Consider the following 23,164-nt stretch of genomic DNA (forward strand, 5'->3'; position numbering starts at 1 on the left):
CGACCGCCGACCGTCGCCGCCGCCTTCCACCCTCTGGTCTCTCAGCGCTGCCTCCCACCCCAGACTCAGCAACGTCGTCGTCTTTTCCTGGTCGTGGTCGTCATCTTCTCCTGTTCGCGTCGCCGGTCTTCGCTGGATGCTGGTCTTCCTTCCCCTTTTCTCCATCAGGTTCAGGTAAGTCAGTCCTGGTCTTCGCTGGTCTTCCATCCCCTTCTCTGAATTTAGATTTCTGAATTAGGGTAACGAATTTGGGTGTTCTGAATTAATGAGATTCCTATTGATCTAAATTTTTGTGTTTTGAATTTCTGGATTTTTGAGTTTTGAGTTGCTGAATTTCTAATTAGGTTGCTGAATTTTTGACTATGAATTTCTGGATTCTGGTTGTGTAATTTATATTTCTGAGTTAGGTTGATATGAATTTGATTTTTTATTCTGATTAATATTTGAGTTAATATTGAGTTAATCTAAAGTTAGGTTAATCTGATTCCGATTATGAATTTCTGATTGTGTAATTGGTATTTCTGAGTTAATATTCTGAATTGGACTAATTTTCTAGGTCGTCCTAATTTTCAAAACTATGCCTCATAGTTTATCGGTGCCATACTGCCATTTTTGTTTCTGCATAAAAGTTTATTATGCTAAGTCCAAATGGTTTCATTCTTTTTAAAGGTCATTGCAAAACAATTTGATAAACAATATTTACATTTTTATTCTAGTGAAGAGTTATTCCTATTTGAATATTTGATTACATTAGATATGATATTGAGTGGTGATTACTGTCTTGGCAGTTAAGTCTGAATGAATTAGGCCAAATAAATATATAAAAGCGAGGCACATAATACAATTTAAAAGAGATTAGAGTATTGGATATTGGACTTATAGGAAAAAAATCCATCCCTTCCTCTCATCAACACACAGGCACACCCCAACTGAGCTTGGTGGAGAAGGTCTATATTGAAGATAGAAAAGGAAAACAAACTGAAGCTAATCAAGAAGCAACCCAAAAAATTCGTTAGAAACTGTTTTATGTTTTTTTGTTCTAACAGCAGTAGTAGCTCAGTTATTATAAACTTGGAGCACTATATAAGAGTAGTTGTGTTTATTAGTTTTTTCCTCCCTGATGTATGAGTCTAATTATGTTTTAATACACTAGTGTAAGAATATTACATACAAGAAATTGTATATACTCATTCGTTATATATATATTCTACTATCCTGCTTCTAGTTCCTTTATTTTTTGATCTGTTTCACTAGACCAAACAGTTTTAACTAATATCATATTCCTATCTAAGTGTTATTTGAATAGTTTGGAGAGCTGAATTTTAATTTATAATTTATAATTTATATTTTTGAGTTAGGTTAATGAGATTTTGATTTATATTCACAACATTGAAGGAGATGTTGACGTAAGTAAACTATTAAATTACATATAATACACTATGTTTTTATATTATTGACTTATTGAGTTATTATATGATTTTAACTTTAAATTGTTTTCTTGTCAATGTAGGATTCAAGTAAGTCGGAATCTACCATCACTACCATTATGGGATGAAAGGAAGATTGAGATGGTGGAATTATGTTTTTATGATGTCATGAACTTTATTTTGTTGTTTATGAATATGGTTGGTTGTTTATGTAATATTTGGTTGTTTATGGATATGTTTGGATGTTTATGTTTGTTGTTATTGCTATTTAAGTCTTTAAAGACTATGGATATTATGTTTGTAATGACAATTGAATATTATCTTTGATTTTCTCTATTTTTTTTATTTTTTTCAATTTTTACTTATTTTTACAAAAATCCTCGGATATCCGCAGAGACCCAAGTCTCCGGCGGATACGGGGTCCCCGTTACCCGTCATGGGGACGGGGCGGGGACGGGGACAGTAATTGGGGGCGGGGGGCATGTCCCCGCCCCCATGGGACCCGTTGCCATCCCTATTCAAGGACCACATAGGCAAGTTAGTAGAAATCTATGTTGATGACATGCTAGTTAAAATGGCAGAATCGGACAGTCTGGTAGCCGATCTACATGTCATCTTTGGCTTCCTCCGAAAACACAATATGAGGCTAAACCCCCCAGAAATGTGTCTTTGCCATGGAAGTAAGGAAGTTCCTGGGGTTCATGATTACTCAAAGGGGGGTAGTGGCCAATCCAGATAAAATGCGAAGCCGTGATTCGCATGGCAAGCCTCAAGTGCATGAAAGATATGCAAAGGCTAGCTGGGAGATTAATGAATCTGTCCCATTTTCTCAGTGTTTTAGTAGCCAAGGTGTTGCCTTTCTTTAACCTAATGAAAAAGGAAATCGCCTTCGAGTGGGGCGCATCTTACAATGAAGCCTTTAACCACTTTAAAAGGATTTTACCGGAGCCACCTGTGCTTGGAAAGCCAAGAGAAGAGGAGCCTTTATACTTCTACCTCGCGGTAATAGAAGAAGCTCTGGCAGCCACCCCTAATACGAAAGGAAGGCAAGCAACAGCAACCCGTATACTTCATAAGTAAGGTGCTCTAAGGGGTAGAGCTAAGAAACACAAGGTTAGAAAAGGTGGCTTTCGCTTTTCTAGTTTCTTCTTGGAAGCTAAGGCAGTATTTTCAAGGACACCCGATTACAGTAAGAACTGACTAAGCGATCAAGCAGATATTACATAAATCTGACCTAGCAGGACGGATGATGGCCTGGGCAATAGAGCTATCCCAGGATGACATCCAGTACAAGCCTCGCCACACCATCAAATCCCAAGCAATGGTCAACTTCTTGGTGGAGGTAGTCGACGATCCATCCGATGCATCGAACATGCAGTGGAAGCTCCATGTTAACGGAGCATCCAACAAAGCGTTTGGTGGAATAGGAATAATATTAGAGAACTTAAAGGGGGCGACTTACGAGCAGTCTATCAAGTTTGAGTTTTTGGTCCCGAACAATCAAGTAGAATACGAAGCCATGATTGGAGACTTAATACTAGCAAAAGAGGTTGGAATAGCAAGACTTGAAATCAACAGTGACTCCCAAGTGTAACGGCCAAGTTAACGGAATGTACCAAGCTCGAGACCCGCTACTGCAGAAGTACCTACAGAAAACTAAACAGTTGTGCAGAGGTTTCGAGGAGGTGATCATTCAACATGTTCCTAGAGAGAGGAACGCTAAAGCAGACCTCCTATCGAAGTTGGCTAGCACCAAGCCCAAAGTGGAAAACCAATCTCTCATCCAAGGCTTGGTGAAAGAGCCATCAGTAGCCTTATGTTTGACCCAGGGTCACTGGGAACCACTTTTCTGGGTAGACCCGATCCAACGGTTCCTAAAGAAGGAGACCTACCAGAGGGCTCAGAATAAACTAAGCTAGTGAGAAGATAAGCCGCCAAGCATATGGTGGTGCAGGGCCAACTATACAAGAGAGGGCTAAATCAACCTTTGCTGAAATGTTTGCAGTTCGAGCAGACGGAGTACGTCTTAAAAGAAGTACACGATGGATGTTATGGGCACCACATCGGGGGGAAGTCCCCGGTACAAAAGCTCGTTAGGGCTGGTTATTATTGGCCTACAATGATGACGACGCTAGCAAATATGTGAAGAAGTGCCTCAGGTACCAAGAGAATGCAAACTTTCATAAGGCACCGGCAAAGGAGCTGAGCTCCATCATGGCCTCCAGACTTTTCTCCTAATGGGGAGTCGACCTGTTGGGCCCATTTTCGACGGCCCCAGGATAGGTCAAGTACCTAATCGTGGCTATTGAATACTATACCAACTGGGTAGAAGCAAAGCCACTGGCGAGTATATCATCCTCAAATTACCGAAAATTCTTGTAGAGGCAGGTGATCGTCAGGTTCAGAATTCCTGAGATCGTGATATCAGACAATGGGACGCAGTTCTCCAATAAGAAGTTTGGAGAGTTCCTGGTAGGGCTCGGCATAAATCAAACATTCTCCTCTGTAAAACACCCGAGGAGATGGCGAACAAGGTCATCCTAAAAGGGTTGAAGAAGCGCTTGGAGCAAAGGAAAGGCTTGTGGGTAAACGAACTAGCCTCGGTTCTATGGTCTTACAAGACACTGCAATATGCTACTAATGAAATGCCTTTTCGGCTCACCTATGGAGTAGATGCTGTTATTCCCGTCGAGATAGGGGAACTCAGCCCAAGGCTCCTATTAGGTAACGGCGACGAGGCAAGTGAGAAGGACCTAGTAGATGAGACTAGAGTGATGGCCCACTTGTTGGAAGCGGCACTGAAACAGAGGTTGGTGTTGCGGTACAATCAAAAGGTGCGTAGCAAAAGATTCGGAGAAGGAGACCTAGTCCTGTGGCGCAACGACATCGAGCCACCGACACCCAGGGAGGAGAAATTGTCCCCCAATTGGGAAAGGCCCTACAGAGTAAAAGAGGTGATAGGGAACTACGCGTACATGCTGGAGCGATTAGATGGGAAGGAGCTCCCAAAAACATGAAATGCGGCAAACCTGAGGATGTTCTACTCATGAGGGCCTACACTCTCCATGTCTTAAAGACCTCCCTAGAATATTTTGGTTATTATTTTCTCTCCTTATTTTATTCAGTTATGCTTTTGTTTTAAGTTTCACTTTTATCGTGCACTTTCTTGTATTCTCAAAGCATAGTTTATAAAAATAAAGGGTACTCTTTCCCTTTCCTGTCAGCTTGGTACGACAGCAAGGGATTTTGACGAGGTCCAAGTTAGTGAAAATCTTCCTTTTGAGATTTTTTTTAAAGCATTTTCAAAGTTATTACTATGACTTCTCAGGAGCTGATCAACTCGAGAGCTTCTTATGCGGGAGAAACGATATCTATCATACTACAATCAGACCTGAATAACATAAGCATTAACGAGTAAATGGCCAAATTCACTTAAAAATGCAAGTTTGTAGATTCACAAAATTATATGTTCAAAATACACGAAAAGGCAACTCGTCGACCTACCACAATAAACTGCGTTCAACAAGCTCAATTACAAGCAACAAAAAGTAAAGTTCAAGTACATCAGAAAGAAACTAAGTTTAAAAGACAAGAGCAACAGTAGTTAAGGCCTCAGCATGTCCACGATATTTCCATTCTGGATCATTTTGAAAGCCCCGATAGCTGAAGTATCGAAGTTGGGAGCCAACAGACAAACCTGGGCCTTCATCACCTCCTCGGTAGCAAAAATGGCATCCCGAGCATTCTTGATGATCTCCTTGTTCTTCTTTCACATGTTGATAGCCTCAAGGCGAGCCGAATCTACCAATTTTCTGGCCTCAGCCAAATCATTCTCAAGCTTACCTTGCTTTTTGCAGTGATGGCACAACCTTGAGCATTGTTGATTTGCTTACTAAGAGAGAGATCCCAATCAACAAGATGCTAGATCTCTTCACCGGTCTCCTTTAGCTTCTTCTCGGCTTCACTCAGTTTGGTCCCCGTAGTCTCTTCCTCAGCTTTCAACTTCGAAATCTCATGTTGAGCCACCTTATATTTCCCCTCCAAAACCTGGCACTGGGCTAAAACTGGCTCCACCTTCCTCGCTATAGCGGCAGCTCGAAGGAGGCTCTGATATATCCACTTAGCCTGGGTAGTCAGGTCCTCCTCACCGAAGAAATTATCGGTGTTCGCAGATGGTGAGAATCGATGAAACTGCCGGCATTGAAGTACTTTTCCATAACGGAAATAACTTATCATGGACTGGAGCTAGTTTTCCTTTTCTTAGGATTAGGAATCACAAGTACGTCTTCTTCCTTGGCTCGAGCTCCCGAAGAGTGCTCAATTGTAGCTCCCTTACCCTGGTCACCCATGCTGGTCGCATCATGACTAGGTTGGGGCTCTGGTTGGGGCATGGATTAGACCTCTGATTCCTCTGATTGAGGGATCTCTGCCTGAGGGTTGGGGGTGTCAGAGGTGTTGTCAACCCCATAGGGAAAAAAATGAGTCTCGGCGACCATCTCAACTGCAAAGTAAAATCAAAGACCAAGTTATGAAGTCATCTACAAAATCGCGACATGAAGAGTCGAAAAAATAAAAGAGTATTAACATATAGAATGCCCTTCGCTTACTTACACAATCTCGGCCAGCGTCCTGATCACCCATCAAAAGGTGAGAGTTGGCGCCAAATCTCTAGTAGGTTGGAATACACCTTTCCCCCTCAAGGGTAAACCAAAAAGGGTGGCAACCTCGAGTTGGCCTTACTTTGAAAAAAATTTCTTTAAACCCGTGAAAGAAATATTTGAAGAGGCCAAAGATCTTCCGGTTTTGCACAGCCTGAAAAAAGAGGCATCCCTTTTTATGTTTTCCCTCTCGGTAATGATTCGCGAGTTGGAAGAAGAAGAGGAAGACTTCGACGGTAGCCAGGAGCTCTAGGTACTCGCAACCATCTCGAAGCACCGGATGGCAGCCCAGCTATTTGGGTGAAGTTGCGAGGGGGGCAACGTCACACCGATTTAAAAGAGCCAGGATAAAGGAATAAAAGGGAAACCAAACACCGAAGACGGTAAACATGGGGCTTGTATACCCACATCTAGTCTGGGACACGGGGGGCATCGAGATTGAGATGACAGACATGTTTCCAGTGATCCAGGACTAGGAGCTCATAGTTAGTCTCCTCGGGACCATCTCCGCATATCGCTCCCAAGTCACGGAGCTCTTGCAAGTCCTTTGTAGTCACCCTAGAGGAGGTACCCATCACGTCAGATGCACACTACACGTAATGGTTCGCGGGAGGTCGCATCACCATACCTACAGGCGGGTACCACTTACATTAACTGCAAGGATAAAGGAATATTCTAGCCTTAAACTAAGTCATTTTACACTAAATCACCCTAGTCTAAACCACCAAAAGGACACCTATGGCACCCCCTAAGAACTACCTAACAAACGCCAGAATAAGAGGCAATAGCAGTAAAAAGAGATAGAGCAGTGATGACAAAAACTGAGTAAAATAAGCACGAAAGGGTGATCACTTACCAGTATCTATAATGAAGACGGATGCAAAAAGCAGGTAATGGCAACTTCTTCACAACAATAGCGTGAAATTCGCGAATGATCCAGAGATGGACGCAGCAGTCACAGAAGAGAAAAAGGAGGAAATAACAATGGTGGTTATGGAAAATGAAGGGGAGATAAAAGCAATAATGTAAAAAAAGGAAAGAAAATGTGATAACAGTAGAAGAAGAAGCGCGAAAGGTCAGGAAAAAACTTTTTTACTGGCTTTCAAATCACACTTAAAGCGCATTTAATGCTCTAGACATAGAAATCGAAGTGATGCCCTCGAGCAACGGGTAGAGGCAACCCCCATGCGTGAAGAAAGCACTAAAAAGCGTAATCCCTCGCTGACGAAGCTGTGTTGGGCAAAAACTACATCTCATAAGAACACGGGCTAAGCTATTGAGCCAATTATGAGCTCTACGCCCAACCTGATGGGAATTGGAGATCCATCAAGTGGACTCACGACCCAGTCGTACGACGACACGCCCATCACGTGACACAATTTCTTCGAAGGAGATCTGGATAGCTGGTGGAAACTTCTAAGGCTGGGCCCAAGTAGGAGGGTCCACCCAACAAATGCAGATAAAGGAGATGGACCTACCCCTCTCCTCAGGTACGTCACCATAACCTAATTTAGTCACCTCATCATACGGACACTGATTTTGACATCGGAATGTTCTTACAGGTGGCCCCACCTGCGGATCACCTGACGATGCGTTGGCACAACTTATACCCTCAAAACTCACATCCAGGTCTCGATCTTCATCCTCAACAACCTTATATATAAATTAATATTCTAAAATTTTTAAATTTTACAGATATATTATAATACATAAAAACAATCCTTCTGAAAAATAAAAATAAAGTACTATTATTCTTGTTTTTAATATTTGTACTGAATTTTAATTTCATCTTTAATATTTAATACGTCTTATTTTTATTTCAAATATTATTTTATTTTATTTTAATTTTTTAATCAAAATTATTGTTTTTAATTTTTGTTTTTTAATTTTTTTAACACGTTCTCTGCGTGTTGATTGGGATGTTGTTACGTATTCAACACGTCTCCATGTATTGCAACACACCTCCTATGTGTTGATTGTTGCACATATTTCTTACGTGTTAATTTTTTATTTATAAAATTTACTCACCTATAATTATACTAAATAATTTTATTTCTAACAAAAATACTAATATTTTTTTTATAAAAAAAATTAACCGAAAAAATAAATAATGTAACAAATGATCCGATGTTGGGGCTATTAATGAAATTTGATATTTCTGTTGCTTTATGAGAATAGTGATTTGTGACCATAATAAATGGTGGAAGATTCTTGGCCACAAGAAGTCAACAAGATTGGCGATAATAGCCACGTGTCTTACTGTCTCATGTATTGGGCCGAAGGTGATTTGCTTAGTTAGCATGTTGCCTAACAGTAATAGCAACAGCTACCTTTGATGATGAAAGAAAGCTACTTATTATATTATAGAAAAAGTTTTAAACGTGGAGACTCTAATGTTTTAGTTGTTTTAACCGTTGGTTTAAATTATAAAAAAAATATATAATATATATTAATTAAATTAACGGTTAAAATAACTAGAACAGCGGTGTTTTTGATATACTTAAAATTTTTTTTTATATTATATGCTTAACTTTTTCTTTCATTTTTTTTTTTTGTCAAAATGAAAGAGTTAGTCTAGTATTAGAATTTTCATATTAAAAACGAATATTAGATATTTAGATTTTCAATAACTAAATAAAAAATAAATACTTAAATTAATTTTAAAAAAAAATTTAAATTAGACATTTTGATGCTCAACAAATTTTTAGTATTTAAAATTTTTTTAAGATAAATTAGTTTCGAAGTATTAATTTGCTTTATAATAATATTTGTTGAGGATTAAATTATCTTTTAATAATTTTTTTAAAAAACTTATTCATTTAAGATGCAGATTAAACACTTTATTGTAGATAATAAAAGGACCAAAATATCTTACAAAAATAATTTATAAAAATTTTTAAAATAATAAAATTTGTTAACAATAAAAGTGCCTAATTAAAAATTCGTTTAAGATCAATTTGAGTATATACTAAGAAAAGAATAAGTGTCTTCTATTTAGATACACCTTATTTTTTATCTATACATCCTTTTTTGGATTTTGTTTTGCAAAATTATTTGTAATATTAAATTAACTATTACGTACTTATGTATTTTCATTTTTTTAACTTTTTATTTGGTGTTATTATGGAACTACATATTTTATACTGATGTTTATGTAATACTTTATTATTATTATTATTATTATTATTATTATTATTATTATTATTATTATTATTATTATTTCATTTGCATATTTTTTATACATTTCTTTAGTATCTTTTCTTCTGATTCATCACTTTTTTTTTATAGAATGTTCTCACTTTATTCAATTCAAATTTGAACTCCAAAATAGATTTTGAGGTGTAAACTTCATCCAATTTTATCGCCAAAGAAAAAAATCAATAATTATTTCACATGTAGTATAATTAGTTGCTTTTTCATAAAAAATAATTTAGTTGCTTTTTTTTCACATGTAATTGGAATTATACTTAAAACTTTACGTATATCATCTAAGTTTCTTAGCATTATACTATTGCTAGTGCCTAGTGGATTTACTTATTTTGTTACATCTTATTTTTTATGTAATATATTTTTTACCCAAAAATTTATAGTCAAATGGGAAAAATGTAATTATAATTTTCATGTAGCGATATTTAATTAGTTATCTGCTTAAAATATCTTTTTTTTTCTTATACTAATAATAGTAGTAATCTCTATCACTTATCTTTCCCTTCAATGTGTCAACATTTGTATACATGCTTATCATGTCATGAACCTTATTATTTTATTTCTTTTGAAAAGAAAAAAAAAAACAATGATTTATATATATATGCAATTTCATTCAATGCGTAATTTATTCAGAGAGATTTTAAATATTAACATCCAACCATGTGGAGCGGTTCCAAGTCCACTAGAATTTTCATTCCCCACATATGTGTTGTATCATTAAATATTTTGATTTTAATATTAGAAAATGATAAAGGTACCTAAATTATTAAAGATGCATACTACCCACAAAAATAAAAAAGTCCTCATAAAGATGAACGGTGGATTTGACATGCATGAGGAGGAAGAAAACAACACATATCCATACGATGGTATATAACTATAATTATACACTGTTTATTTGAGTGTTATTAAATTAATAAAAAAATATTTTTTTAATTTTTTAATATGTTTAATAAATTTTTAATAATAAAAATAAAAATATATAAAAAATAAAAAATATTATTTTTAACAAATTATAATTTATATATTTTTAAAAAAATATTCTTTTTATATAATAAATAAATAAATAATATTTTTATATTATTACATTCAAATATAATTAATAAATAAAAATTTTTTGTATAAAATATTTAAATATAAAATTATTTTTATTTTTTTAAATATTTTAAAAAAATAATTAAAAAAAAATTTATTAGAAGATCACCCAAATAAGTTTATAATGTAGGTAACGAAAAAACTATTACAATTCATCCTCCAGTGAGTATCAAATTCGGGAGAGATGGTTAAGAGACACAGATCCTCATTCATCTGTGCCAACTTGCATTGGTTGTACAATTAATCTTATGTTAAAGTTGTTAAAATACTTTTAGTTAATATACGGAATAAACATTTTTTTATTGCCCTACCTATATTTGAAAAGTTATACTAATAATTTTTTTAAATACTATTAAATAGAAAATATATGTTAAGAATTATCTCATAAAAAAATATATTTTTAATAAAATTCACATATCTATCTTTAAGTATGATCAAATAATTGATATTGAATACTATTAAATAAAAAAAATTGTTAAGTAACACTTGATAAATTTTGAATGACACTGAATCTTCTGTTCAAAAATTGCAACTTGCGAGAATAACACTTGACAAAATAGTGCTGTTAGCAATGAGCAAGAAGAGAATTAGAAGAGATAAGTAATTACTAAAATAGGATAAATAAAATATAAGGCTATATTATATGTGTATTAAAATCAGTCATTAAAGTTAATTATTAGTATAAAATACATATTAAAATATAAATATACATTAAAAATAAATTAAATTATATATGTATTTATACATAAATACATTAATAACTGATTTTAATGACTAATTTTAATGTACAAATAACATTCTTGTAAAACAAATTATATAGGATGGTAACTTAAATAATAATTTTAGAAATCCATGAATATTAAAAAATGAATGTGACATTAACCATTCAACCATAAAAGAATAGTTAAGGATGTTCATGGATTGGATCTGATCCGCATATCTTTTTTTTTGAAAGTAAAGCTCAACACATGAAGTGGAGTATAGTCAAAATGGAAAAATAAAAGACAAACATAAAAAAAGCAGTAACTTATATCCCCATGTTATTTCCGACATTGCCATCAACAACCAAATGGATTCGCACCTAGCCACTCGTTGTAGTTCAGAGAGTACATGTTGATAATCTCCTCCACTCCTTTTCCCTTATTCTGAAATAGTCTTCTATTTCTTTCCAACCACAAATTCCAGATAATCGCGCAAAAGCTGACCATCCATGCCTTACGTTCCGCCTTTCTAGCTGAAACCTCAGTCCAACTTAAGAAATGCTCCTTCAACGAACCCGCACAAGACCATAATCTACCAGCATATAATAGCCATACACACCAAACCTGTCAAGAAAAATTACAGCCTAGAAGCAAGTGGTCACCAGACTCAACACAGTTATTGCATAATACACATAAAGTATCTTGTTGGTTAATGACCCCAAGTCGACTCAGTCTCTCCTTCGTACTGATTCTGCCAGTCAATGCAAACCAAACAAACACCTCCACTCTTGGTGGAACAAGTCCTTTCCAGATAGTACTCGTAAAGCTATAGCTTGTGATCTCCTCCGGGACCATGTCCGCCTGCATTACCTGCACAAATGAGTTAGTTGAAAAAATACCTTATTTATCATATTTCCACACAACTTTGTCCTGTCTGTCATATGCAAATCTAACCAGCCTTAACGCATCAAGTAGCTGGTTCACTAGATCCAACTCCCATTGGAACAATTGTCGTCACCATTGGAAGTTCCATATCCACTCTAATCCATCCCAAAACCCACAATCCCCTATCACTGATCCTACTTGGTTTGAAACAGAGTAAAGTCTAGGAAAACGATCTTTCAACAACCCTCCAAGTAGCCAGACATCCTCCCAGAAGCGAGTATCTCTTCCGTCTCCGACCTCCATAGACAACCCATTAATCATCTTCTGCCTCAGTTCTTGAGTCGTGAACTGTAACTGACAAATATCCCTCCACGGACCCCCGCACGGGTAATTCTTTGGTGGACAAAGACACAGTTGGATTCAAATTATTACAGGAACAAACCATTTTCTTCCATAACGGACATTCCTCCTTAGAAAAGCGCCACCATCACTTAAACAGAAGAGCTGTATTCCGGATCAAAGCATCTCCGATTCCTAGGCCTCCTAACCTTTTAGGAGCCTGTACCACCTCCCACTTGACCATAGCCATACCATTCCTCCCATCCTCCTTACTCCATAGGAATCTTCTCTACAAGGAGATCAACTTCTCTGCTACAGCCTTAGGCATCTTATATAAGCTCAGATAATACACCGGGAGGCTATTCAGCACAGATTTGATAAGCACCAACTTACCGGCTTTGTTGAGGACCTTGGCTTTTCAGAGGCTAAGATTTTTCTCCACTTTGTCTATAATTGGCTTCCAAGTCTTAACCAACTTGAGATTTGCTCCAAGCGAAATTCCCAGGTATTTTACTGGAAGAGTTGCTTCCTTACATCCCAACACCCTGCACATACGTCGTACCCACAGCTCATTACAGTTAATAGGAATCAAGCTAAATTTATCAAAATTAATACTTAAACCCGACATCAACTCAAAGCACCGTAATAGCCTCTTGTAATTTTTAATGGTTTCTTCCTCAGGTGGGCAGAACAAAACCGTATCATCTGCGAACTGAAGATGCAACAACTCGATATGATCTCTCCCAACCAACAACGGAGATATACGACTATTCCTAACAGCCTCTCCAATCATCCTGTGCAGGACATCAACAGCAAGAACAAATAAAAAGGGAGACAAAGGATCACCTTGTCTCAATCCCCTTTCCATCTTGAACGGCTTAAAAGGCGATCCGTTTACCAACACTGACATAGAACACGTGCTGATACATTCCATAACCCAGCCCCTCCACCTTCGTCCAAACCCCATCTTTTGAAGAACAAGATCCACAAAGCTCCACTTGACCCTATCACATGCTTTCTGAAAGTCTAACTTAACAATTGCCGCTTCCTTTTTCCTTAGTTTGAACCACTAGACAGTTTCACACGCTATCAGGGCCCCATCATGGATCTTCCGGCCTTTGATAAAAGCACATATCTATTGTGTTTATCCGAATCTAATCCAAAAATTACAAATATAGATTCAATCCGCAAGGCTAATAGGATCGGATTGCGGATTTTTTGTATGTATCTGCATATCCAAAGATCCACAAAAATAAATACATAAATATTTTTTATATTTGATTTTAACTAATAGTTATCATATATGTTGTATTATTTTATTTTTATTATTTAAAAAAATATGTTTAATATTATTTCAAGAGTAAACATGTTTAAAAGAATATAAAAAAAAATTTATTGATCTTTTAATAAAAATAAGTTTTTAAAAATATTTTTATATTTTGCGGATAGATTCGATATCCGATCCGATCAGCAAATGTACAGATCAGATCTAAGCTTAAAAATTACAAATATTGAATCCGATCCGATAATTTTAGTGCATACCGAATTGAGATTTTTGTCATATTCGATCCGATTTTAACAATAATCTCTATGAATATTTAATAATAAAAATGAGTCAACCACTCTCATTAATATGATCATGAATGTGTAATTACTAATTAGGCTTCTTAATAAAATTTAATTTGACTAACAATGTTTTAGTTTAAATTAATAAAATATGATAAGAATAATCAATTAGAAACTTCAATAAAATTGACTTTTTATTTAAGTATTTTTTCTCAACTTATGTCAAATTTAAAAGATTTATCATTTGTACATTATTCCTATATTTAATTTGCAAGCCAATTAAGTATTAGGTACTTTGGCGATATTTTGCTGGCTAACCAACAAATTATGCCTAAATTACCAAAATATGAAAAATCAACTACACTTCACAATGTTACCATCCAATAGCTTATTTTATTTTATATTAAAATATTATTAAAAAATAACTCATTTAAATTTAAATAAAAAATAAAATAAAAAATTATATAAAGTTTATTAAAAATTATCTTTTAATTTATTGACATTTAAAGAATTATTATCCAAATTCTAGAGCAAAGGGCATTTAACATAGCCCTCTTTGCACGATTAAACCTAACATATACCCCTTTAAGGAAACATATAAAAGCTCACGCTTAAAATTTTTCAGAATTTAAAGTATTAGATAATTGTGATATTTTTTTTTTCCCATAATTTTACATTTTTACCGGCAAAATTAATGTCCTTCAAAAACTAAGAAGAAAAAAAAAGCAAATAACACCCACTGATTTATTTTTTTTAAATTTATTGAAAATATTGAAATTAAAATTGATGTAAATTAAATGTTAGAATCTTTTTAAAGATAAATATTAGAGGAGGATGAAGATTTATTGGTTTTAATTATCAATTATCATCAATATTTGAAAATGTATATTAGAAATATATTATTGAATTATTAAACTAAAAGAATTAAATTGAATATATTTAGACACATTTAAATACTATTATGTATCAGCGTGTCCAATTTTATTCTTAAAATAAATTAGATATAGTATATATTATTATTTATTAAAACAAAAAATATTTTAAATACTTTATATAATTAAAATAAAATATTAAAAATAATTAAAAAAATTAATTTATATTTTAATATCAATAAAATATTAAAATATCAGTATGATTTATCTAAAAAATAATTTATATTTTATATGTATGTGTATTTCCATGTCTTATAATATTTTAAAATTCGCATGTCAACGTGTTCCGATGGTATGTCCCATGTTCGTGTTAGTATCGTGAATCACAATATTGTTTATTTATTTATTGATTTGCTTTTTTTTTTAACAGTTTTGCTACCTTTTTCTTTGTGTTTTGACCACTCAGTTCCTTCCTACAAGTACATAGGAAGCAGCAAACATAGGCCAAAAACAACACCACCACCCTCCCTTCCATGCTTTCACATGACTTGAACAAAACAAAGTTTGAATCTTTTCATGGTGGAGAAGCATTAGCAACCCTCACCTTCTTCTCTAACCCATTGGGGAACCTGAATCAATCAATTTTAGTTTCTCTTTCTTTAATGGGTAGAATCTTCCTGTGCTAGTGTTAAAGGTCACACTTTTTCAAGAACCCAGTTGCAGATTTGTCCTTGTTTCAGTTGAAGATGGGTATTTGCAACCAGGATGCAATCAAGCAGTTGCAATCCATGATGGAAAATGGTGTGTTCTTCACAACCTTCAAAATAAATAAATAAATCAGTCTCATCTTGCATTCTTGTTTTACTTCCATGATCTCTAATTGATAAAGATTCCTTCTTCTTTTTTTTTTTTTTTTTGTCTCGTTCCAGTGAATGAGCAGCAGAAGATCACATTCCAGGTTTGCTTTTTTTTTTTTTTTTTCTTAGTTAATATGCTTAGATTCTTATATGTTTGATCTTGGATATTGAGAAAAGATTTAAAGGAAAAAGAAACAATTTAACTTATGATTCATGATCTGCAACTTGATTTGGTAAAGGAGAAGAAAGAAAAAAGCTTTTCTTTTTGTTTGTTTGTTTGAAATTCCAAATTAAGAGAATCAAATGATTTGATAAGCATCAGTTTTTTTTTTTGGTTAAATTGACCTGGATCACTTTTGTTGCCTCGCATTTGCTAAAGAGTGTTTTTATTGGTGGTTATAATATACATTTGAAGGGATTAAGAATTCAAGATTTGAATTCAAGTAATGTACTTTTTAATGAATAATTGTTCTTTTCAATGTTTGTTCAACACTCTTCAAGAATCATCATCCTGAATTTTAGTGATATTAAACCAATAAGTGCCTTTTCTTGTTTTTTACTCTTATTTTAATAAATCCCTCTTTTTTTCCCCCCTAAAATATTTTACTTCATATTTCAGAACATGCATCAGGGATATCCAACTGAAACACTAGCCAGATTTCTCAAAGCAAGGGACTGGAATGTTGCCAAAGCCCATAAAATGGTTAGCTAGATCTTTTTATGCTTAAGGCCTTTAGTTGGTTCGGTTGTTTGATTGTTCTTAGAATTACTCGAGTTGTGTTCTTTCGATGTGTATACTTTGCTGACGACTTAAAGTTTTACAGATAATCGATTGTTTACAATGGAGAGTTGAAAATGAGATTGACAATGTTTTATCAGTAAGTTCCTTCACTATGTATGTATTCACATGTTTTCTCTTTTCTGTTGATAGAATACTAATTCCTGAAACTTCTATGCTGAAATCTTGTATATTATACCTTCTCATGTTTCTGATGAATCTAGAGCTGAAAATATATTTAAATTTTGAAATGGTCAAATGTTGGTTGCGATGGTTACTAACCTCGATTATCTACGGAAGAGGGTTTGAGTTCAAATTAGATGTTCATTTGATCATCATGCCTATAATTGTGATGCATTGTTGATTTCTCTCTCTCTTTATCTCGCTTGTTTTATTTATTTGCAGAAGCCAATCCCCGTAGATGTGTACAAAGCCGTGCGAGATTCTCAACTCATTGGAATGTCTGGTTACTCAAAGGAGGTACTATTGTAATTTAGACAGATCTTCAAAGAAATTTAGATGTCAGTTTATAAATTTAAGCTTTATGTTCATCTTCCCTTCTTTGTCCTCACCCTGTATTTTTGGTGTAATTATAGTTTGTAAACTGGCATCTTTAATAATACAATATGCTTTTAGTACTATCTATGATTGCTAATTCTATTTCTCTTTTGTCTTATCTATGCCAGGGCCTTCCTGTCATCGCTGTTGGTGTTGGGCTCAGCACATTTGACAAAGCATCCGTAAGGATCTCATAACATTATGATTTGAACTGAACTAATTTGTTGAAGATTACTTACTAAATGATATCATAGCAACAATGTAAAGGGCTCTAGAATACCGTAAAGACGGACTTTCCAAACAATATCATAGCAACTATTTTTTCTTCAATTTTTGTCTCATTTCTGCGTACCATCCCTATCTCGAAACTAGACTATTTCTTTTCCTGGGATATTTAATTTCTTAGGAACCTCATTTCATTAAAAAGTTTCTGCATTGACACTAACAAGTTAAAATTAAATGTCTTTTGCATGAAATACTTCAATGTACAAATTCTCTTTAATATTAAATAGCTGATTCTTGTTGTTCAGGACAAATACTATGTGCAATCGCACATCCAAATGAACGAATATAGGGATCGGGTGGTCTTGGTGAGTGCCTTCTACCAGTTTCATTTTTTCATAAATTTTCTATGCCCGGCTTTGCTTATTTGAAATCATTATTTTAGCCAACAGCTTCGAAGAAGCAAGGACGTTACATTGGCACTTGTGTGAAAGTCTTGGATATGACTGGTTTGAAAATTTCAGCGCTGAACCAACTGAGGGTATGCACATAATTTAGAGAAACAATTTCTTTGTTTCTCTTCATTCTTTTAATTCTATGAAGGCCCCTTTTATGGAATTTTTTGGTTCATATCACCTGCAGCTTTTGACTGCTATATCTACAATTGACGACTTGAACTACCCGGAAAAGACAGACACATATTATATTGTTAACGTGCCGTATGTATTCTCGGCGTGTTGGAAGGTTTGTGTACTACTAAACTTCTTTGCTTTAGTTCAATACATCATTCAACATCCAAAGACTAGCAAGTGATTTTTTTTCCTTTCAATTACAATTGGCAGGTTGTAAAGCCCCTTTTGCAAGAAAGAACGAGGAAGAAAGTTCAGGTGCTGCAAGGATGTGGGAAGGAGGAATTACTCAAGGTAAAAATCACATTTACTTCTTCAAACATATAATCTGTAAGAATACTACTACACATCTAAGTATTTTTGTTAACCAAGTCCGACCAAATTGGTCTAACATAACAAAAATCAGTTATGACTAGCATTATTTCAAGTCTTATTGTTTAACTTGGTTAGACTTGGTTCATAAAAAGACTTGGATGTGTAGCATTACTCATAAATGGAGCAGTTGTATTTGGATACACAGCTAGGTGCAACTTAACTCACTACACATTATCATCCTCATGGATTTTAGGTCCATGTGGTTTGTATTTTCATTTATTGTTTTCGTTTTCGGTGTGTTTTCTTGTTTTTCACTTTGTACTTCAAAAAGATCTTGAAAATAAGAAACATAGTTTGTCAAGTTTCCTATTCACTGTTATGAAATCTCCAAATCCCCAATCTAATGAAGATGCTAACATTTAATTTTAAATTGTGAATTTACTCTTGCTAGACATGCATTAAATGAAAATGGAATTGATTAGATCAACATTTTGTCCTACCTCTGTATTATATATGATGTGATATATCATAAATCTTGCATGTTTTTCCGTCCTAAATTCCTGTCATTAATCTGATATTAATGAAATCGTGATTATTAAAAACTTGATTCAACTGTGTGAAAACTGATCTTTTTCAATAGAAAAATACGTTTTTCTAACGAAATAACCGGAGAACATTTGATCACCTTAAAAGTTCTTTCGAAACTTGTGAGCAGGTAATGGACTATCAGTCTCTCCCACACTTCTGCAGAAAAGAAGGTTCCGGATCCTCGAAACACCGCGTAGCAGGAGACACTGAAAATTGCTTCTCCTTCGACAGCAACTTCCACCAACATCTCTACAACTTCATCAAGCAGCAAGCCGTCGTCATGCAAACCATATCACCAATCAGACAGGGATCCTTCTATGTTGACTTACCCGAGCCAGACCCCGACGACGCCAAGATTGCCAAGACCATCGAATCCGAGCTCCACAAGTTGGAAATTCAGAATGGTTCAATGAATGGTGTTGCGGTTAATGGACACTAAAGACATGGTTAGCCCGGTTCTGGTCTCTCCTTCAGCCTTGTGAGTCAGTTTCTTCATATGCTATTATTATTACTTTATGATCCCTTTTAAGGGGTTATACTAGATGTAATACTTGAATATTTGCATCAAGTTAGCTTGATGCAAAGTTCTTGAGATAAAATTTTTTTTATCTAATTTCTGTAACCCAATTTGGGATGATGAGTATATGGTATGGGATCATGTAGAAAAAGAAAATCACACTTTTTTTTTCCTCCCGAGATCAGTTCTTATGATCCTCAGTGTACACTATTATTTGAAAACATACACCAGATTTTATTATTTTTTGCCTTGTTCTTATATATTTGTTTTAACTGTAATTAACCACTTAGTTTTATTTTAATATTCTCAATCTCCTCTTGTTCACTTTAGATTTATCAAGCAAATGAGAAACTCAGTTGTATTTGGTTCAACAAACACAACTTTAGATAATAAACCAACAATGAAGTATATACTAAAATTATAGTTTAGCTGTACTTGCTCAATGAAGAAAAATTGCCAATTGGTATTATTTTTTTAAGAGAAAATGATAAATCGATTCCTAACTTTTTGGTTCACGGACATTTAGGTCTATGAGGATTTAAAAATACATTTAAGTTCCTAACTTTTTCAAAATTTAGACACATTGATCTTTGAACCTAATTTGTCTAATTTTAAAAACATTTTCATGTGTGCATCTGTATTAAGCAGGACAATACAACGAGCGTCACATTTGATTTTTCTGTTGAGTCTGATAGATCTAAATGAACATGAGGAATCGGTATGTCTAGAAAAATGGAGACACATCACACATGACGATGACTAAGCTTACCTTGTAATCTCCAAATTTCTTGTAGTTTCCATAGTACAAGATGTGATCTCACTCTAACGCTTTATACTTAAACCACATCAGATGCTATAATTTTACAGAGAGCATGCCTTTCTTTTGAAAACATTATATTTGGAACTTATTTGGTGTACGAATCTGAAAACAAATCATCATGCCAAATCTAGAGTCTAATTAAATCTGAAAACCTTGTTGAGTCATGGCACCAAGATTCCGAATTCGACGGATGGGTTTAACTGGAATGTTCCTATGTCACTTGCAACATCAATGTTGTGGTTTAAATTTACTGTAAAAAAAAGGAGGTGCCACCAATATAGGAGCTAAAACCACAAGAATTAAACTACAAGTTTCGCCATGCCAATAGAATGAGGATTAAGAGCATATCCTCCAAAGCTGGTTGCATATTTTTCGAACTTGGAAAACAAATCCTTCACTCGAATCATTAAAAAACTCACATAACAATGAAACATAGTCCTATTTCATTATCTTGCTGTATCACAAAAGAATCAAACTTCACAAATTCTTGTTTAAATCTAAGTGAGATCCTAAACAATAATTGAGCACACACTTTCTTCCATATGCCCCAATTTTTTTGTAGTATGGTATTTTGCAATTTTGAAAATTTGGTTGATGTTTGGAATTTTGGTTAAAGACTAAATGATTTTTTAGGTTGGCAAAGTGATGTAACCTTTCCCGCCATGCCCAGGCTTAAAACAGAGCAGGTCAGCCCATCCTGCCAAATTAGCCAAAAATAGGGGTGAGTACGGGTAGGGTTGGTTCGGGTTTAGAGTGAAATTAGAATCGAACCAATTAGATTGTAATTGGTTTGGTTTGATTCGGATTTACGTTTTTTTGTGTATATATCCGAATTAAACTAAACCGATTAAAAACAGATTGGTTCGGTTCGGGTAATTGGGTACCCGATGAAACAGAAATTCATAAAAAAAAATGATATTTTTATCTTAAAAATTTTGTAAGTATAATAAACATGTAAAATCAATAGAAGTAATCCAAATATGTTAAACACCAAATATATTAAAAACTAAACACATTAAAATCCAAACATATTAAACATAAAATACATTAAAAGCTAAACACATTAAAATCCAAACATGTTAAATACTAAACACATTATAATCTAAACATATTAAACACAAAACACATTAAAAACTAAATACAAAAGTGCAATAAAGAGAAACTCAAAATCATTAAAAGGCATATATATTTTTTAAATTTTTATTTTTTTATGTAATTAATATATGGTCAGGTCCACGGGTTAGTTCGAATTTCACGCCCCCAAAACAGATACCCGAACCAATTACTAGAGAGAGCCATTGATTTGGTTCGGATCAGACCCGATTATCCGTTGGTTCCAGAACCAATTTAATTAGTTCGGTTCGAGTTCGGATAGGTAATTAGGTACCCGCTACCCATGCTCACCCCTAGCCAAAAATGCTAGTTCCTCTCGCTTTTTGGATGGTTAACGGGTTAGTCCACTTATTTTTTTTAATTAATAAAATTAATCCAAAAAATGATAATTAAAAATAAGTAAAAATAAAAAATAAACAAATTACAATATATTTTTTTTTCATTATCTTCTAAATTTCAATTTTAACAAAATTGTTTATAATAATTTTTATTTTAAAAACAAGTCACATAATTTCAACACATATATAAAAGTATAAAATAAAATAAATAAAGTTAATAAAAAATAAAAAATTTAAAAAATATATTTAAAAATTATATAATTATTAATTTGTATAATACTAAATACTCTTTTATTTTAAAAAAAAAAAACTTTTGGGTTGGAAACTAGCCCATCCTGCCAAAATTCACGAATTTGATCATATAAATTTAGTTTTTTTTTTTAATTTTAAATTTTAACCCGACCCGTTCTTTTGATGGGTTTTATTTCGACATGGTGAATTTAGTTCGTTTTGCCAATTTATACTACTAAATTGCTGAAACTTTTTTTTTTAAAGCAAAAGGCTCAACACAACAAGGTGGAGCAACTAAACAACAAACAGAACCTAGTGACATAAAAACCCCCTATAGTCATCTCCCGCATTGCCATCAACAACTAAGATGATCAAACTCAGTTCACTCTTTGTAGCTCCTAACCGATTTGTCAATAACTTCCGCAACACCTGCTTCTTGATTCCTGAAAATTCTATCATTCATTTCCATCAAAGTATTCCAAATAATAGCACAGAAGCCAATCAACCACCTATGCCGGTCCTCCTTCCTAACAGGAGTCCCTGTCCAACTCTCAAAGTGCTGCTTAATTGACCCTGGAAAAGACCATGGTTTGTTATAGGCAACCAACCAAGCACACCACACCTGCCAAGTAAACTCACAACCAAGGAACAATTGGTAATCATTCTCAGTAGATTTTTTACATAAAACACAAAGATTATCATTCTGATCAATTATGTTCAATTCGCTCAATCTCTCCTTAGTATTGACCCTGCCAACTAACACAAACCAGGTGAACAACTCAACTCTTGGTGGTACCAACCTCCTCCAAATAGAACTAGTATAGCTATAGCCTGTAATGTCCTTTGGAACAGTTTCAGCCTGCAAGACCTGCACAAATAAGTTAGTCGAATAAACGCCTGACCTATCAAATTTCCACACTATCATATCCTCTCTCTTTGATGCTAATTTGACAGATTGTAGCACCTCATGGAGTTAGTTCACTAAATCTAGCTCCCATTGGAATAAAATCCTTCTCCATTGAAAATTCCATATCCATTCTATCTCATCCCAAAACCCACAATCTCTTATTACAGATTCGCTCTAGTTTGAAAGCAAAAAAAGGCGTGGAAAATTGTCCTTCAGCATACCACAGGGCAACCAACTATCCTCCCAAAATCGAATTGTTCTTCCATCTCCTACTTCCAAAGCCAACCCTCTAACCATCTTATCTCTCACCCGCTGATCTTTTATCTGCAATTGACAGATATCCCTCTATGGACCGCCTCCTTTAGGTATAGGCTAACAAGAGAGAATGATATTTGGATTCAAGTCATTGCACGAGCACACAATCTTCTTCCATAATGAGCAATCTTCCTTCGAGAAACGCCACCACCACTTAAATAACAATGCTGTATTCCGAATTACTGCATCACCCAACCCCAATCCCCCTAGTCGTTTTGGAGCTTGC

At 34.4% G+C, this 23,164-nt stretch overlaps 2 protein-coding genes across 2 annotated transcripts; both read left to right on the forward strand.

Annotated features, from left to right (window-relative positions):
* Positions 1-3,949: 3,949 nt before the first annotated feature.
* On the forward strand, positions 3,950-4,444 carry LOC140176005 (uncharacterized). Its single transcript, XM_072205847.1, has one exon. It carries the CDS (start codon positions 3,950-3,952, stop codon positions 4,442-4,444), a length of 495 nt encoding a protein of 164 aa, XP_072061948.1.
* A 10,696-nt stretch (positions 4,445-15,140) lies between these two features.
* LOC112720118 (SEC14 cytosolic factor) lies at positions 15,141-19,454 on the forward strand. The gene is made up of 11 exons (XM_025770942.3): positions 15,141-15,551; positions 15,680-15,708; positions 16,227-16,310; positions 16,432-16,485; positions 16,791-16,865; positions 17,072-17,125; positions 17,474-17,533; positions 17,611-17,706; positions 17,808-17,909; positions 18,008-18,088; positions 18,825-19,454. The coding sequence occupies exons 1-11, from the start codon at positions 15,497-15,499 to the stop codon at positions 19,134-19,136; spliced, it is 1,002 nt and encodes a 333-aa protein (XP_025626727.1). The 5' UTR covers positions 15,141-15,496; the 3' UTR covers positions 19,137-19,454.
* The last annotated feature ends 3,710 nt before the right edge of the window (positions 19,455-23,164 follow it).

Source organism: Arachis hypogaea, chromosome 11 (genome assembly GCF_003086295.3).
Source record: "Arachis hypogaea cultivar Tifrunner chromosome 11, arahy.Tifrunner.gnm2.J5K5, whole genome shotgun sequence".
NCBI classification, from domain to species: Eukaryota; Viridiplantae; Streptophyta; class Magnoliopsida; order Fabales; family Fabaceae; genus Arachis; species Arachis hypogaea.

Bases quoted from the DNA above. Each gene is read 5' to 3' on its own strand.
- LOC140176005 (XM_072205847.1), top strand. From the start codon at position 3,950: ATGGCGAACAAGGTCATCCTAAAAGGGTTGAAGAAGCGCTTGGAGCAA.
- LOC112720118 (XM_025770942.3), top strand. From the start codon at position 15,497: ATGGGTATTTGCAACCAGGATGCAATCAAGCAGTTGCAATCCATGATG. The intron at 16,311-16,431 runs GTTAGCTAGATC...AAAGTTTTACAG, and splicing joins TTGCCAAAGCCCATAAAATG to ATAATCGATTGTTTACAATG. The intron at 17,534-17,610 runs GTGAGTGCCTTC...TCATTATTTTAG, and splicing joins ATAGGGATCGGGTGGTCTTG to CCAACAGCTTCGAAGAAGCA.